Source organism: Lepisma saccharinum, chromosome 3, assembly GCF_977018435.1.
Source record: "Lepisma saccharinum chromosome 3, izLepSacc3.1, whole genome shotgun sequence".
Classification (NCBI taxonomy): Eukaryota; Metazoa; Arthropoda; class Insecta; order Zygentoma; family Lepismatidae; genus Lepisma; species Lepisma saccharinum.
In genome coordinates, this window is record NC_139231.1 from 26,910,656 (window position 1) to 26,928,252 (window position 17,597).

Here is a 17,597-nt window from a genome sequence, read left to right on the forward strand (position 1 = left end):
CCGTCAGTTAGAATCGTAAGAGTCCAAGCAGAGTGCTTGCCTCATAATAAGGTTTCTGTCTTATGGCTACTGCTTCCACTTGTTCAAACTGACCAACCTTTCTCCTAAGGCACTTTTTCCGTGCTTACCACATTATCTACAGCTACTGACTTTTGACTGGGTCATTCCATGCCAAATCAAACAAAGAAAATAATATTTTTAAACTTTTAGGATTCCGATTTTTAAGATTTTTTTTTATTCATTGCACCTATCAAGAGGACAAAAACTGCCAAATTTCAGATTTTTTGGGTTCTTAGTTTTTGAGTTATTGACTTTCAGAAAAGCAAAAATCCCAAAATTTTGCGGCATTTTGAGATTGCTAAATAGCTGTAGATCAATCAGTATTTGACCTAGATAGCTCAAATTTGTGTCATTCTCTTCTGCTTTTAATGAGCTTTAATTTGAAATGCAACATGACTACTGTTTTAATTTTGTAATTTTTCAGAAACCCGAAAATAAAATTTTAAACAACTAACTCCGTACTGAACCTTCATTCTGCTGTAGGTTTCGGAAGGTGTTACTCCCTCTGACCACAAAAAAAACGAATAATACTTCTTTGCTCATCTACAATTCAAGTCAACAGTGGGAAGCCATGTTGTACGAGCTACTGCGCAGGCGAATACTGCTTGATCGTCACGATACCTTTATGGCGTGTTGTTAAAAAACATGTTGTGTCCCGAAATAAAAATTTTCGTTGTGCATAAATCTCCATGAATTTTGGAATAAAATTCCTGTTATGTAATGACTTCCCCTCGTACATTTTTCAATATGCTTACCTGATATTAAAAGTGATCAAGTTTAGGTATTTTCGTATTATTTGTAGTCCAAAAATTATAAAATATACTAATATGAAGACTTCAACATCAACCACTCACTTTATAGTTATGGTTTTAACATGGAAATCCACAAATTTAGCAAATTTTACACATTACAATACAAAAACAATATTTTCCATAGGAACCCATTACCGTGCCATATGAAATTCTACATCCAAATAGTCAATTGATGTCTTCAAAACATATGTTTTTTTTAAAAAAAAAATCAAAAGGGGTGTTTTTCATACTTTCAAAAAAAAATTCGGCTTTCTGAAAAATTAGAAAATTACAACAGTAGTCATGTTGCATTTCAAATTAAAGCTCACTTAAAGGAGAAGAGAATGACACAAATTTGAGCTATCTAGGTCAAATACTGATTGATCTACAGCTATTTAGCAATCTCAAAATGCCGTAAAATTTTAGAATTTTTGCTTTTTTGAAAGTCAGTAACTCAAAAACTAAGAGCCCAAAAAATCTGAAATTTGGCAGTTTTCGTCAACTTTACGGGTACTAGCTACCACTGTACCAAAAATTATCAAATTTCTGAGATGTCAAGGTTCAGACCATGGGCTGTAAAAGTTTTCAATGCAAGGCACAAATAAATTCTAAAATAACACCCTGAGAAGAGGCATGTGGTAAGATGAGATTGGTCGAATTACTTCCTGTACATCAAATATTTTCTAAGTATTTCTGCAATATGTATATGACATAAATGTACTGACAGCAATTCTTGATATTTTTTCTCATTTAATATATTTATAAATTTACTTACTATTTAATCCAACGAATCCCTTTGCTATTTGCTCTTCTTTCTTCGATCCTCGTGGACCAATGAAAGCTCCAAGCATGAAATCTGTCATTGCACCAATAATTATGATGACCAATAGGTTTTGAGCCTACAAAAATAAGAATATTTTTAATTATTTTAATGAATTATTTAGTTTGAGGAATAAAATTATTTTCACCTAAGATAGATATGCGTCAAACATTTTACCACAGTTTTCGATTCAATCGCCTGCAAGATTCTCAGTTCGTGTCTTCATATCCAGTCTTTTACAAAGTTTTGGAAATTTAAATAAATATACATATAATTGTATATAACTGTATAGGCTAACTTCGCTGCTTAATGGAACAGCGACACAACAGTCTACTATTATCTGCTCTTTTTACATAGTTACTATGGCAATATCTGCTTTTGTCGGTAGCACTCACAAATCTACAGCTTCCCTAATATGCATTTGTGGTCAAATATGTAATAATATTATTTCGTTACTGTCCAAAACGTATATTTTCATCATTTAAGTTTGCAGAAAATCGTATGAATAGAAAACTGCACCCTACCCTCGCTCTAGAGTGAGCTGTGTGGGTTGTTTGGTACCATTGGAGAAAGTTTAATTCTTTCAATTATAAGAAATAATTTTATTACAAATAAAATAATAAGAACATGTTAAATTTCATGTATACTTTACCCTATCATGGTAATCCTTTTTCAGACATCTTATTTATAAATAAATTATAATAGTGGGCTAATAATATTATTTATCGGACTTTTGTTTTTATGATTAATAAGTAGAACATATTTATTAAATAATATAAAATACTTCAGTATTGTTTTTAATTTTATCAATCTTTTTAAGTGTTTGTAGTCTAATTTAAAGTAATTGACTTACTTAATATGTCATTTTAATACTTATCGAATCTAGAGAAAGAAGAAGTTAATATATCTATATAGAACACAATTTTGAGGGGAAAAAAATTGTGTTCTATATAGTATGGGAAAGTGAGTAAAAATTAAAAGGGGGGAAATTTTCGTGAGATAATTTCTAATTATAATTTAATTTAATATAATACATATTATATAATAACAAGAACCTCTCTTTATATTTTAAAACTAAAGTTTTATTCTGGCTTACATCTCCTTAATTAAATTTCACATATGCATTTGTTAAAGAGAGGTAAAATTTCCGCCAATTTTTTATGGGTTGAGACGGTATGTTTGAGTTTAGCTGTTCGCAGTGTGTGGGTTTGTTTAATTTTAATGTAAATTAGATTACAGGATTTTAAATTTTAATATTTATTTGTCCGGCTAAATTCGTGCCAGCTGCCGCGGCTAGACGTGGGGACATAAGTGGAGAGTTGTTGGCTTAAATTGTAGTAATAATTGATTTTTTGGTTGTTTATATTTTATTTATTAGGTGAAATTTTTAATATAATTTGTTCTTTATTTTTATTAATTCTATAAAGGTGGTGTATTAAACTAGGATTAGATACCCTATTATTATCATTGTAAATTTGGTCTGAGTAGTATTAGTTATGATCTTGAAACTCAAAGAATCTGGCGGTGCTTTATTCTATTTAGAGGAACCTGTTCCGTAATCGATATTCCGCGTTTTATTTGACCTATTATTGTAAAATATCAGTTTGTATACCGCCGTAATTTGAATATTTAAATATATATATTCTTTTTTTCTCTTGAGATATATTTCAGGTCAAGGTGCAGCTTATTAGTGGGGGGAGATGGGTTACATTATGTTGATTTGGATAATATGTTGAAAATATATTTGAAATTGGATTTAATTGTAATTTTCCGTTGTTTAACGGAATATGTTATATTGAATATGTTGTGTGTACAACTTCTTTCATGAATTCTTTCGATTAACCCATCTAGACATACACTTTCCAAACTGTTTCCATGTACTTTTAGAACTTCATAAATACACATAAAGTGACAATGTATTTATTTTGTGTTTTAATGGAAGATAATGTGTGAAATCAGTCGTACCTTTGATTCCCATTCCATGCCTACAGCACATATTATCACCATTATTAATATAGCGATGACGCCAACAATCCGTATGTCGTTGACAGAGTTATCCACTATCTTGAGGCTGTTCGTGCGAAGGAGGTCGTTCAGAGATTCACAAAAGCCAATGGTGTTCATGGATGCAGCCACTGCGTTGGCAATGGCGAAGATTACCCCTACGGACGCTCCGAACTCAGGTCCCAGAGATCTGGAGATTATGTAATATATGCCTCCTGAAATTGACAAAGAGGGTATTATGAGTCAAGATGGTGGAATATGAACGATAATATTACGAGGTATTTTTTTTTCAGAAATATTCTGCGTATTGAGTGTAATTAGTTGCATCATGGATCTCCATAACTGGACAAAAATAACTGATCAAGGTTTGAATCTATGCAATTCATTAATGTTTACCAACTAAAGGTCTGCAAGAAAAAAAGAAATATCTTTCTCACTGTCTCTTACTTTTTGTGCGGTTCTTTCTCCACTCTTTTTCCTGATTCTCTCCTTTTTCTCTCTCTCTCCCTCTCTCTCTCTCTCCATCCCCCTCTCTCTCTCTCAATATCTCTCTCTCTCCTCCTCTCCATCTATCCTGTCTCTCACTCATTCTCTGTCTTTTCCTCTGTTTAGAACAAGATCCCGTAGTTAGTTAACCTAAGTTTTATCCACGATAAGCAACCGGCCACAAATATTCAACATTTCATCATTCATCAATCTCAGTTATGGTTTAACATCCTTTGATATACGACTAGTTTAATATTCTTTTGCATATTTTCTACATATTTTAATACTTTCAGAAAACTAATAATCCCATATACTATTTCCCGATTATCGCCTTAATGTGTTAAATAACGTTCTGCAAAAGAAGAAATTTATGAATATTTATATCAGTACCATTTTCCTTAACAATTGAGGGGTCTAGTGAGAGAGGGAGCTATGCCACTTTGACAAGAAATGGAAATAAATTGAGTTTTCTAAAGCATTGCGTTGGGTCATAATTTGTATAACAAAGGGTAATTTTTTTCTTAACATATTGTTAGGTAAATTATTCAAAAGGAAAAATATGAATTTCAATATAAATACCATTTATTACGAACATGTATGGTATATTGTTGTAGTATACCCATGTGGAAAAATCAATCTAGCACATCAAATATTTTGAACAAGGCTTAAATACTTTTGCCTGAGTGTTACATATGATCTACATAAAGACAGCTTCATATGTCTTCTGGAGGATCTTCACTGTCCATTGTTTCTGTGGATTTTGGTTTTTGGTAAACACCATGAGAAACTGGAGGAATATAAGTCATTATTGCCATGATATCTTTTAACTTCAGGGCTGATATTAAATCTAGCACAGGTTACTGCAACACAACCTCTTCCACTCCTATTGCAGACACCATCAGTAAGTGGCGTAGATCCTTCTCTCACTCAAAATGCTGATGAGGACGTATTCAAGAACTCAGAAAATCTGCTGCAAAACAAGCGGGAGCTATGCCACATGATAGATGACAGATGGTAGGAGAAGACCGAAAATGGCAAAAAATAAAATTTTCAAGATTTGTAGCATAGCTCCCTCTCTCATTAGACCCCTCAATTGTCCTACACACTATTGGCCCCTGCTCTAGACTCCTCTAGAGAGACATGCCTGATTGGTCGATTGATATCGCTTAGGCTCTGGAGCAAGAAGATGATGTTATTGCATGTAAGAAGGAATGTGAACAACAATAACTGATTTACTCCTTTTACATTTCGAACACGACAAACTCACAGAGCTGAATACCTTTTCTCATTTATGCAATGTGCTTAATTGTATAAATCGTATCAAAAGTAGGAAAACAGTTACACAAGAAACCTGATAAGTTGCGAGAAAGAGCACAAGATAGATGGAAACAGATGTAGATTGGAAAGGCGGTAGTCTAGATTGCACAGAAGAAATCTGCATCAATTCTTAAAATCGGCTCCCGTTTGAATTGGAGAGGTTATGGCCTAAATGAGATCAAAAACCATTTTCAATCAAACAATTATGACCACTAAAATATTACCAATTTGAGGTAATATCTGGAAGGTTTCTTCGTACGTTGATTCCATATATATTCTTCAGATTTTCATTACGTGGTGTGATCAAAAAAAATCTCTGGATCAACAAAACATGTATGAAATAATGCATGTAAATATGGAAGTAAAAGAAAGGGTATAGTGATACGGATGATTATGGTTCAAGCATTTAGCTGGGGAAGACAGGTGAGAGTATACCCTATGCATTAACAATACTTTCACCTACCTCCTTTAACTTCACCATTAGTGCTGATGGCCGACAAGGAGAGAGTTGTAAGCACCGTCACCACTGCAGATATTCCAATAATCACCAAGGATTCACCTGAAATAGAGACAATAGGTGCATTTATTACACTGCAACAATGCAAAATTGATTGTTCTTAGCCATTTTATAGCGAATGTTAACAGGAGCGTACTGGCTATAAGGATTTCCCTCCTTTCCTTTGCCTCATGATTTGCTAATTACTATATGTCTTCTGTAAATGTAAGTTAACATATTGTCTGCTAGTACTAAAATATTCAAAATAACACAGCAATAATTGAAGAATCCCACCGAATAATGTTGTATGGCACATTTCAGTGAATGCGAGAACAACGGATAAAACCTGTTGTATGTTACTGGACTACAGTAGAAACAACATAACACCTTATGAAAATACAGTATCAATCTTTGAGAGACATCCGACCTCTTGACTGGCCAGCTAGTAGTCTGTTGCCCGCTGGGCCGCAGCATGATTCCACTGGTAACCTAGCACATTCCCAAAAGTGCCATACGAGGGTCACTATGTATATTTTGAGCCTTGGCAACACTGATTGAAGTTAGGCGCGATTTGACGTTTGCACGGAATCGTCTGGCATTATTGACCATAACGTACTTCAAATGTTTTGTCAATAGTTTCATTTGTGTTGTTTATGTTGCCTTGGAGATTGCGCGACAACAATAAAATGAAATGAACTCGTGAACATTTTTTACGATTTTCGACGTGATTATCAAGACAAGAGTGCATCGATCAACTTACTTCCACATTTGGCGATGAAGCCCCATCCTTTGCCACTGTGAAACGCTGGTATAACGAATTTAATCGTGGCCGCCATTCGCTCACCGACGAGATTCGCGAAGGTCGTCCAAAATCAGTTGTTGTTCAAGAAAACATTGATGCTGTGCAAAACCTAATACTGCAAGATCGTCATGTGACATACTGTGAGATTGAGGCAACCATAGGCATTAGTTCCACCAGCATATATAAAATATTACATGATCATTTAGTTGTGAGAAAGGTATGTTCTCGTTGGATCCCACACAATTTGACAAAAACTCAAAAAGACGCTCGCGTCAATTGGTGCAAACAAATGCTCAATAAATACAATCGTGGTGCTTCAAAAGACGTATATAAGATTGTAACAGGTGACGAATCATGGATATATGCATATGAGCCGGAACGTAAACAGCAGTCGACTGTATGGGTGTTTCAAGATGAACCCAATCCAACAAAAGTTGTTCGCGCTAGAAGCACATCGAAACAAATGGTCGCCTGTTTTTTCGGGGAAACTGGTCATGTGGCAACTGTGCCTTTAGAGGAACGTAGAACGGTCAACTCTGAATGGTACACAACAATTTGTTTGCCAGAGGTCTTCAGTCAAATACGGAAAACAAACAAACGCCGTCGGATCATTCTTCATCAAGACAATGCCAGCTGTCACACATCTCGTCTAACAACCGACTTTATGAACAGTCAAAAAATCGAATTGATGGGTCATCCGCCGTACAGTCCTGATTTGGCACCCAATGACTTCTTCTTGTTCCCGAATGTCAAGAATAAATTGCGTGGACAACGATTTTCGTCGGCGGAAGACGCCGTTGATGCGTTCAAAAACCATATTATGGAGGTGTCTCAAGAAGATTGGAAAAACTGCTTTGACAAATGGTTCGAACGAATGCAAAAGTGTATTGACCATAAAGGAGAATACTTCGAAAAACAATAAAGCAGTTTTCAATGCCAAATTCCTGTTTTTTTTATTGTTAGGCTCAAAATATAAATAGTGACCCTCGTACAGCGTCATTCGGTGGGCTGCTTCAATTATCGGGTATTAATAACATAATGTGTTTTTCCTTTAATGCATCCCAGTGGCACCTAAGAAATGTTTAAAAAACTAAAGGGAAGTGGATCTCGTGTCTTATGTGTGGGTTAATGGTACAAGTATATAGTTGTAATATACAGGGTGTCCAAGTTTAAATTATCCAAAAATAACGATTTATAATGCCAGAATCACTCGCTATACCACGCATTGTATCATGGCTACAAACAGATACATTTTCGTGAGGTCGCCCATAATTGGTCCTAGACTTAACAGCATCATATCCAGCCGCTATGTAATATACAAGCGTACGATTTATGGGATCGAATATAATAATATAATCCAGTTAGGTATTTACTACATCGACCCCTGTGTGTGATTGTGTGTATAGAGAGGGGGGCGGGTTGAGCGTAACGCGCTACGAATCCAGGGATCCCACGTGTTAACCCTTTGTCAAAGGGGGCGATTAAAACACCTTACCCAACAACACGGGGAATTCGGATATCGAATTTTGGAGAATGGGGAAATTTTCAATTTGCATCAGGTAAAACAATGGAAAGAGGACGGCCAAAAGTGATAGTGAAAAGGTTGCGGGTGGGCGATGATTGCAAAATTAAAAACTGTTTCGCACAAGTTTCAGGAATTCCAATTTTGTCTCGATTATCACAAAGAAGGGATCTCTCAGCACTGTCTTTTCGTTATATTCTTGTTATGCTTTGAATGAGTATTTGAAAGTGAGTTCTCGATTTAGGTTTCTGAGCTTGCAATGATCCAACATGCCAGAAGTTTCGGAGGGGGAAGAGGGTTGAGCCCTAACCTTATAGCTGCTGAGATATAATACGTTTTCTTTTTGGATACTTTCAGTCAGACTACCTTGTTTATAAGTATTTTAGGCTACTTATGCTTGTCCTTCCGATTACAAATATGGTGTTGTAAAGGGACATTATCAGAATGGTTAAAAAATCCATGAGGTATTGACTTAAGCAAAGAGTATTTTGCACTCAACATAAATTTGAAATCGACTATCTGCTACAATTTGTTTTAGATTTTTGCCTTCTCTAAGAAACATAATATAGAAATGAACACGTAGTTTTTATGGTTTGAATGTAGTTTTAAAAATTTGCTTTCGTATTTTGTATTGAGCCATCAAGTGTAAATCTCCTTGGGCCTGTTCACTTGAGCTAGTATACACTTCAATGTATTCTGCTCGTAATAAATTCCGTGGAGGTATTCGTTAGTACGATGGGATATCACAGATGTGGTATGAACAGTCGCATGCAATAAAAACTGGATAACTAAAATCTAAAATACTCGCTGCACTGGAATGCATTGTGTGTGTGTGATCCCTAAATCGACGGAGATAAGTGCACATCGATATTAGATTCCATCATCTCATAAAGTTAGGCAACACACTTAATGCGTCTTGGTTCAGGATTAGATGTCCCATCTTTATTGATGGCGACTGTGCATATGATAAGGTAATCACATAACAATAAAATTATGTTCCTAAGTAATTAATAATCATTAATTTATCAATAAGCCCAAGATGGCTAACTCATTCTCTTCGATTACAATCATGATACTAGCCTCTGTTCCAGGAATCTCTGGAGCAAGCGAACAAAAGCAAGTCATCTGCGCAAGTAGGACTCGAGAGGGCTCGACCAATCAATACGTGAGAGTGGAAGTGAGTACGTGGAGGGATGCTGCTACCATCTTTTTTCAGAGGCGCGTACTGCTTTGCTTCGCCCATTTGCTTTCTCCCCTTATATCCGTCATGGGCGGCCTTGCTCCACAGATTCCAGAGACAAGTTGTACGTATGAGTGTCATTATACTCACCTACTCCTGCATGAGCAACCACCCACGACAGCCGAAGGAACAGCATGACTCCCCATATGTTGAGGAGGCAGGGGATGAACACCCCCTGGATCCAGCCGAGCTTGACTCCATGTCCCCCTGGAGAGTTATCGGCAGAAGGTATTTGAGCATCGGGGTCCTGAAAGATATAATATTTCAGCTTTCACTATTGTTATGGACATTTGATATGTAGTATCAAGCACATTCGAAATGATAAAATATAACTGGTACAGAACACATGATCGCGGAGTTTGTTTTTAAGTCCACTTTATGCGCGGAAAGGTTAATCGAGAATGGAACTACATTTTAAAGTGGTATCCGAACCACTATGTGCAGCTACAGGCTATAGAACCTCAGACTTCTTGATTACAAGGCGACGTTGTTACCACTGCGCCATTGGGGGAGGTACACGGAAACTACGTGAATTACTACTTGATGTCTTCCAAACTAGAATGCTTGGGCTTCCCGATGGCGTAATTGTAACGTCGTCATCTTCTAATTACGAAGTCTCGGGTTCGATACGATACCCGGTGGAGGCTCATCCTAGTTTCAATCATAAGTCCAGTCTCAGTTAGCTTATTTGTGGATAAATGGGGACTTAAAATGCCTCACCCATTTGCTAGTCTATAAAAGTTCTGGAACAAATTTGCCGTAAACACGGCGACTGTGCGCATCCTGATGACACATGAAATCCACCTATAAGAAGAGAATTTTCAAGTTTCAAAAGCCATTAAATGTTTATATTTATTTAATAAGATTCCAAATTTAATTGTCTCGTCGCGCACCAACCGTGCTAACTGTATCACCTTACCGATTTCTAGAACATTCCTTCAAAGCATTTGGTTGCTGTGGAAATTTAAGATCACAAGATCTTAGAGCAGTGAAAGTATCAGAAGAATTTAAAATGTCAAAAAATATATAAAAAGAGATTTTTCTTTCGCAATCTTAAAATGCTTTGACTCATGTTAGTACAATGCAATACCAAATTAGCTATTCAAGGAAACTTGTCAGGGTGCCCACAGGAATGGGGGGACTTTGGCGCAGGCTGCGCCATCAAGATTTTGAGGGGGATATTTTTATTTCAAATAACATAAAATTGAACATTTATATATTTTTCTAAAATACATCTAAAAATTTACATTTTAAATGCACCATATTTAATCCATAAGATGAAGAAAAGAAAGTACTTAAGGGCAGGGTTGCTCACAGGTGGGTTTGTGGACGCCCGTTGCGCCCACCCAATTGTATATTACAAATTCTTGTATATTACTATTGTCTAGACTGTTGCGAAAATTCTGGTCACTGAGAATTATTTGTTTTGGAGGAGACATCTACTCTTCAACATAAACAGTAAGTCTAAAATTGGCACGGAAATTTTGTTGGATCTTGAGTATTAAATTTAAGGGGGGAGATATGAAGTTCTTGATAAAGTGTTAAATCTTAGATCGTCAATGGATTTATGTAGTGCGGGAGCGTTCGAATATTATATTTAGGGAATTAAAAAAAGAGAAGCTTGGAAAAGAGTAAATATCGCGGGGTCATAAGAAAGTATTGACGTCCCATTAAATAAATATTCTTGAAACTGAAAAAAATGGATGTAAAAATTTTCTTGCTCTTAAGTGTTGGTATTCTGATTAATTTAAAGCAGGTGCACCATTTGGATGATGTACTTCCATTTGCAGTATTATTGTACTACTGATTTACTGTATGTGATGTAATAATTCTACTAAGTGCACTTCATACAGTAACACCTTGCACGTTACCCGATAAAACAGAAAAATAAAAGTAAATAAAATCAAATTCCTTCGCATTTCTAACATCTTGTCGCAGGAAAATTTCACTTTAACAAGTGACATTTGCACTGAAAATAGAATCCACGTAATTATTGCTATGGATTACTAAAATAATTATATTTACCCCAAACAGAGGGGGCGAATTCTTTGAAGGAAAAACTGTATTAAATTCTTGTCATTAGCTTTTTCTTGTTAAGGTTCTGTAATGTCTCGTGAAACAATAATGGAATTGGTCACACGGCTGCTGAATGTTATTTAGTTTGCCCAGGTTGAATTTTCTATCTTAAGTTTTGTAACAATTTCTGTTAAATACTCAAATTGTCGGTTCTATAAATCTCATAAATCTATTCTCCATTCACAAACACTGTTTAAATGCATATTTATATAATTTAACTTATTACACTTAACGAATCAATGTGCTAGCTTTCCGTTATTTTGAAAACTGAACTATTGAAAATATATGGAAATCAAATAAACATCAATTATTACTTACTTATCCAAACTATTTGGGGGATTATGATGAACTATTTTTGGGAGGTAATGCATACACGGTCTTGGGGTAATGTTCGATTGATTGATTGAGTTTATTTTACTTCGCCTTTATGCCACTTGTGGCTAATTTGCGAAGATGGAGATGAGTGATAATATGAAAAAATTCATGAATGGGCACTCACAAACATCCATGCCCAGGCCGGGATTCGAACCCAGGGCCCCTGGCGTAGCGCGATGCTCTAACAACCCCTCCATGATGCCGGCGGGTGATGTTTGGTTAAAGATTATTAAAAGTAGGTTGCGTTCCATTTTGGGGGATTCATTATTGTCAAGTTTCCTTGTTTTGTGTAGTGACATTCTTGCAAAAAAATCCAAATGATGAAATAATAGATAAATTCGCAAGGTCCAGTATTCAGAGAGAAAAGCTTCCTTTAAGATCTACATACACGTTTGTTTTAGTATCAATGCTGTCTTGTAAATAAACATTAATTTGAAAACAGCACAAATGTTCTACTTCTGATATTCTTTTGCAATAAGTAATCAAAAAACAAAACAAAAAGAGTAATATGGCTTACCAATCACGTAATACTCTCGATAACTTAAGAGTTCTTATGTCGTCATAAAAATGTACTCTGTATGCAGTGGTTCAATAAATACGATTAATTGGTTTCTTTCTACAAAATATTAAGTTTTTAGTTCTTACTAGGAAAACAATTGTACGTTTTGTTCATGTACATCTTTTAATGAATGAGCACAAGAAATAAATAGTAAAAAGTCAATACGTCTTTACTAAAATTCACATAATTATAATTAGCTATTGTAATTATTTCCAAATATGCAGCATATTTTCTCTTAACAGAAGTCGCACATTGTTATTTCATATAAATGTAAGCAGTTTAAAAATGATAATGCATTTTATGACGTTAAATAAGTTAAGATGTATCTATATATCCATAGCATGAAGTTTGATGTGGCAATTAATCTCTCATCCCCTGATTAATGGTAAACCTTGCTCATACTAGACGCAAGACAGATCATCCAGTCTCCACTTTGCACTACACAGTATTTTATGTACTAATAGTGATATGTTAGAAGAAAACTAATAACTCAGGACGGGGTGTATCAAGTGAAGTGTTCATTAAAACTAAAGAAAATATGTCACAATTAAATACTTTATGGGGATTATGACATGATCTTGGAGGGGGTGATGCGTCATTGGCTTTTGGGGGGATGCGTCATTGGCTTATGGGGAGGATGCGTCATTAGCTTTTGGGGGGATGCGTCATTGGCTTTTGGGGGGGATTGCGCTATTGGCCTTGGGGGGGATGGGCACCTCTGAATCTTGGAATCTTGTAGCTACTACGTAGTAATTGCATTTCAGCTTAAAACCTCTAGTGGCACTACAGTTATTATTTTCGCAAAATCGGTGACCATGTCTAATTTAGACAACAATGGCACTCCGAAATCGCGCAAAATGTTACAATGTTCTGATTAAAAACATTTACCTCGAATGATGCCCCAAAGCTGCATAGATTTACATTTCTTATTCTAACAAAATAGGCTATATTTGGCAAATGTGAGCAGAACTTCAGGTCCTCACATGATGGGAAATAGCGGTTTCCGCTATCCTGAAAAGCGTGAACCGATTTTTATCAAATGCAACATTAGGTTAGTTATCCAAGGTATTGTTGATATGTTAATTTTTGCTTAAAGCTTTAAATGTGCTTCAGATATCGTGGAATACTGTTGTCTTGCAATCTATTTCAACACGAGAAAATTGGGTACAGAAACAAAACACAAGCATGTCGTAAGGGAGGAGGAACGAACCTATGATAGATATCCTCTTCTAGCAGTGTGAAAGTCGCTTCATGTTTGTCGCTTAGGACTGTAATTAACGTCGTAGTGACAGAGTGAAGAGATAATGAGTCTATCGTTTGGAGGTTGACAAAGTTATTTAGGAAACTGACTGGAGGTAGCCGAGGGACGAAGAATTTCTGATATAATTGGATAGGTCATTACACGTTGTAGTGGCAGATACTGTGTTAATGACTTTCCACAGAATTTTTAATCTTAGGATATGGAATGGCGATGGATCGGAATGCAAAGAAGTGCACCTGGAGAGTGAGTGGAGGGTTTTTACCCTCTGGAGCTGTCCTGGAATTGTCAACCTTAAGAGAACGAAGGAAGCGCAGACAATGCAATCAGCTGCTTACTTGCCGTGTAACCATTCTCATCAGTGGCAAAATGTGCGGCGTTCGTCGACACATCATCATCACGTTCATTCAGTTCCAAGGGAAGAAGGGAAAAACCATATATAGCAAATGCAAAAACGTAATATCTTTCTGGACATGCGTACTGTCCTTATCATAAACGAAGAGCAAGCAATTCGACCTCTTGTTTCAGTGGTAGCCCACGTTACCAAGAACAAGGTAAGACCAGCTGAACCGCCACGTGTCTTTCTAAGAAATACCAAGTGACTCCTTTATCGCCCAAGTGGTTGTAGGTGATTCCCTGTTTAACAAGGAAAGAATTCCGGCTCCTTTTTTCCACACGTCAACCAGTATTATCTCTGAAGCGTATATGTGGCCTCTGCTTTTGTAAACAAAGATACTCATACACGTGCAAATAATTGTTTGACCTTGACTATTGGTTTTAATGGGTACAAATGCCGAGATAGTGGGAGAGAGATTGACGATTTCCTTTCTTATTTTTAGTTGCAGCAGTCAATTTCAATAAAGGTTAATTGTTAATAATGAGGGATCAAGAGATCGCCCTTATAGACGCTAGAGACTGAGATGCCATTCCCCTATATTCTGGTGAGGGATGGTATCAGGACAACAGCTAAGGGGACACGCGGTCTCGCCTCGACTTGCAAAACTGTTTTATTCTGGGACTCGTCTATGTATATCTCGTATTAACTGATTGATTGATTTGGTTTAATTTACTTCGCTTTTCTACCACTTTTGGCTAATCGCGAACATGAGGATGAGTGATGATATGATGAAATTGATGAAGGGACACTCACAAAGAGCGCCCAGGCCAGGATTTTAACCTGTGACCTCCAGGGCATCCCTAGTGGCGTGGTGGTAACGTTGTCGCCTTGTAATCAAGGGACACCAGGTTTGATATCTAGTGGAGGCTTGTGGTGGTTCAGATCAGGGTTGTTAAAGGTGCAGGAACCCATAAATTCTAATGGGTTCTATTGGGTTCCGCACAATTTAAATCCGGTTCAAGTTGCGTATTGTTACATTGAAAAAAGGTTCCTGGAACGTATTTAAATTGAAGCCGGAAAAAGGTTCCTGGATCGATTTGAAATTCTTCCGTAAAAAGAGTTCCTGGACCTAATTAAAATTCATTCTGGAAAAAATGTTCCTGGACAGAATTTAAATTCATCCGGGAAAAAGATTCCTGGACTCAATTGAAATTATTTAAATAAGAAAAGGTTATACCCTGTCTAGAACTCATTTACGTTTGCTGATTTTCTCTCCCAGACCGGGATTGAATTTATTTACAATTCCTGGACCAGAGTTAAACGATGAAAAGTTGCCTTCTAAAAATGTCCGCGAGTACGTTTTACATTGGAATGTCACACTGCGGTTGTAGAAAACGTAGCGCAGGGAATAAATCAAAACGCTGTTGTTCTCTAGTGGCCCAGATTCCAAAACTCCCTTGTCGAAGAGTTACTGTACCGTAGATAACGCAATGGACCATATTAGTCTGACGTCACATTGAGTTCAAACAAACCCGTCACATGTTGCTCCGACATTCGATCCAGGAACCGCAGCCAATAGGAGCCGTCGATGAGGTAATGTGAGGCTGCTTGTTCCCAGCAGATATTACAACAGGGAAGGGCAGTGCTGCTACAACCAAGTGAAGGAGCTCGCGCGAGAATGGGGCTACATGGAGAGTGGTAACGTGACTGTAGCGTTTGCGTTTCGCCCATTTCTACCTTGTACCTTAGATTCCCGAGACAGTCAGCTCCTGGATTAGTCTTTCATGCTCACAAGTGGATAATTGTTTATCGTCAGGTCCGTATTCTATCCAAGTTGCGTATTGTTTCATTTCAATACGGAACTTGGACCCTATTTAAACTGATTCGGAAAAAAAGGTTCCTGGACCGTATTTAAATTGATCCTGGAATAAAGGTTTCTGGACCGTATTTACAATGATCCTGAAAAAATATTCCTGGACCGAACCTTTACAGATAAAAAGGTTCTTTAGGGTTCAGAACCCATTTGCGATTGCTGATTTTCTCTCCTGGACCGGAATTGAATTTATTTAAAATTCCTGGACCTTTAACAACCCTGGTTCAGATCCCACTTTAAACTGTAGGTCTAGTTCAGATTTGCCTGCATGTGTATAAAGAAAACAACACAACAACTCAACTCAACGCAGGATCCCTGACGTCTTAACACGCTGTGCTAACCACGTTCTTATAAAGTCAGGAAGTGTATAGTGTAGACTAGATAACAGAGCGGTCTCCCACGTAGCCAAGTTGTTAGCGCTCTACCCTTTGGTGCGAACGGTCCCGGGTTCAATTCCAGGTGGAAGACACGTCACCCAAGGAAAAGTCGCTCTCGCAGGCCCTGGCCCTTCGAGTGCTGTTGCGCCACCGACTTTAGATAACACAGCGTGTCAGCGCAATCAGCACATAGAGATTATTAATGGATACCACTTTTCGTAAGTTTTCTTCTGTTAGGCGCTTCGCTTCGATGCTACGAACCCCAGAAATACGGTATATCCTGAATATATGCAACCACGCAGCACATGTTTACAAGTGTCGCTAATGGATTCACTTTGTTATTATTATAATCAAAATGTACGATTGATCTATAAATAATCAGGTTGATAGCTACTGAAAAAGTCACTGACTAAAGTAAATTTCGTTTAGGGAAATGTTTCGAACATCATATGAAATTCTCTTGAAAGACACCGAGAGCCTAGGACACAAAGTCTCGATCACGTTTTGATTATATACAGTTCTGTCTCGCTCTCGTTCTTATCTCGACAAGTCTAGAAAGGTCTTGTCTCGTTCTCATCTCTATTCGAATGTACATTGGCGATTATATATCAGTAAATACCACTAATACAATACATTAGTAAATTTCCCTTTGCATGTAAATATGCACTAATCACGTTTTGATAATTTTCTGACTTTTCAAGATACTGTTCAGGCTACATTTTTTGAGTTTATGCAACAAAACTCAAAATTGCACTGAACCGGATCACCTGAATCCTCTCTCAATACTTAACATTAGAAAAATGTAGGGGGAAATCCTCTAAGAGTACGCACTTACTTTGCAACCTCACAGAAACTAAATAAATCATTATAACAACAAACAGTTTGCACTAAAACACATGTTGATACATTGACTTATGAAAACACAGGAGCCGGACCTGCTACCGAGTGGTATTCAGATGCAGTTGAATTTTATGAAAATAGTCCCCCAGTGTTTCATGATACTGATAGAGAGCGTTTAAACAATGTATTCACTATGGAAGAAGTACATAAAGCAGTCATGGCGGGGAAACCCTTTTCCTCTCCTGGAATTGATGGACTTCCCACTGTTCTCTTTCAAACCTTTTGGAATTTGATGGGGGAAACGATAACAAAATGGGAGAATGCAGTTTTTAGGAACCACATTACAGGTAAATCGTCAAATACT

The 17,597-nt window shown here is 36.9% G+C and overlaps 1 protein-coding gene across 1 annotated transcript in view; it reads right to left on the reverse strand.

Moving 5' to 3' along the window:
- The window catches only part of NKCC (sodium potassium chloride cotransporter), a 102,600-nt gene that overhangs the window by 63,717 nt on the left and 21,286 nt on the right, over window positions 1-17,597 (reverse strand). The window contains exons 2-5 of the mRNA XM_083118365.1: window positions 9,629-9,785; window positions 5,942-6,037; window positions 3,637-3,890; window positions 1,627-1,750 (exon numbers count right to left, since the gene is read on the reverse strand). Coding sequence (XP_082974491.1) covers window positions 1,627-1,750; window positions 3,637-3,890; window positions 5,942-6,037; window positions 9,629-9,785 — 631 coding nt within the window. The remainder of the gene's footprint in view (window positions 1-1,626; window positions 1,751-3,636; window positions 3,891-5,941; window positions 6,038-9,628; window positions 9,786-17,597) is intronic.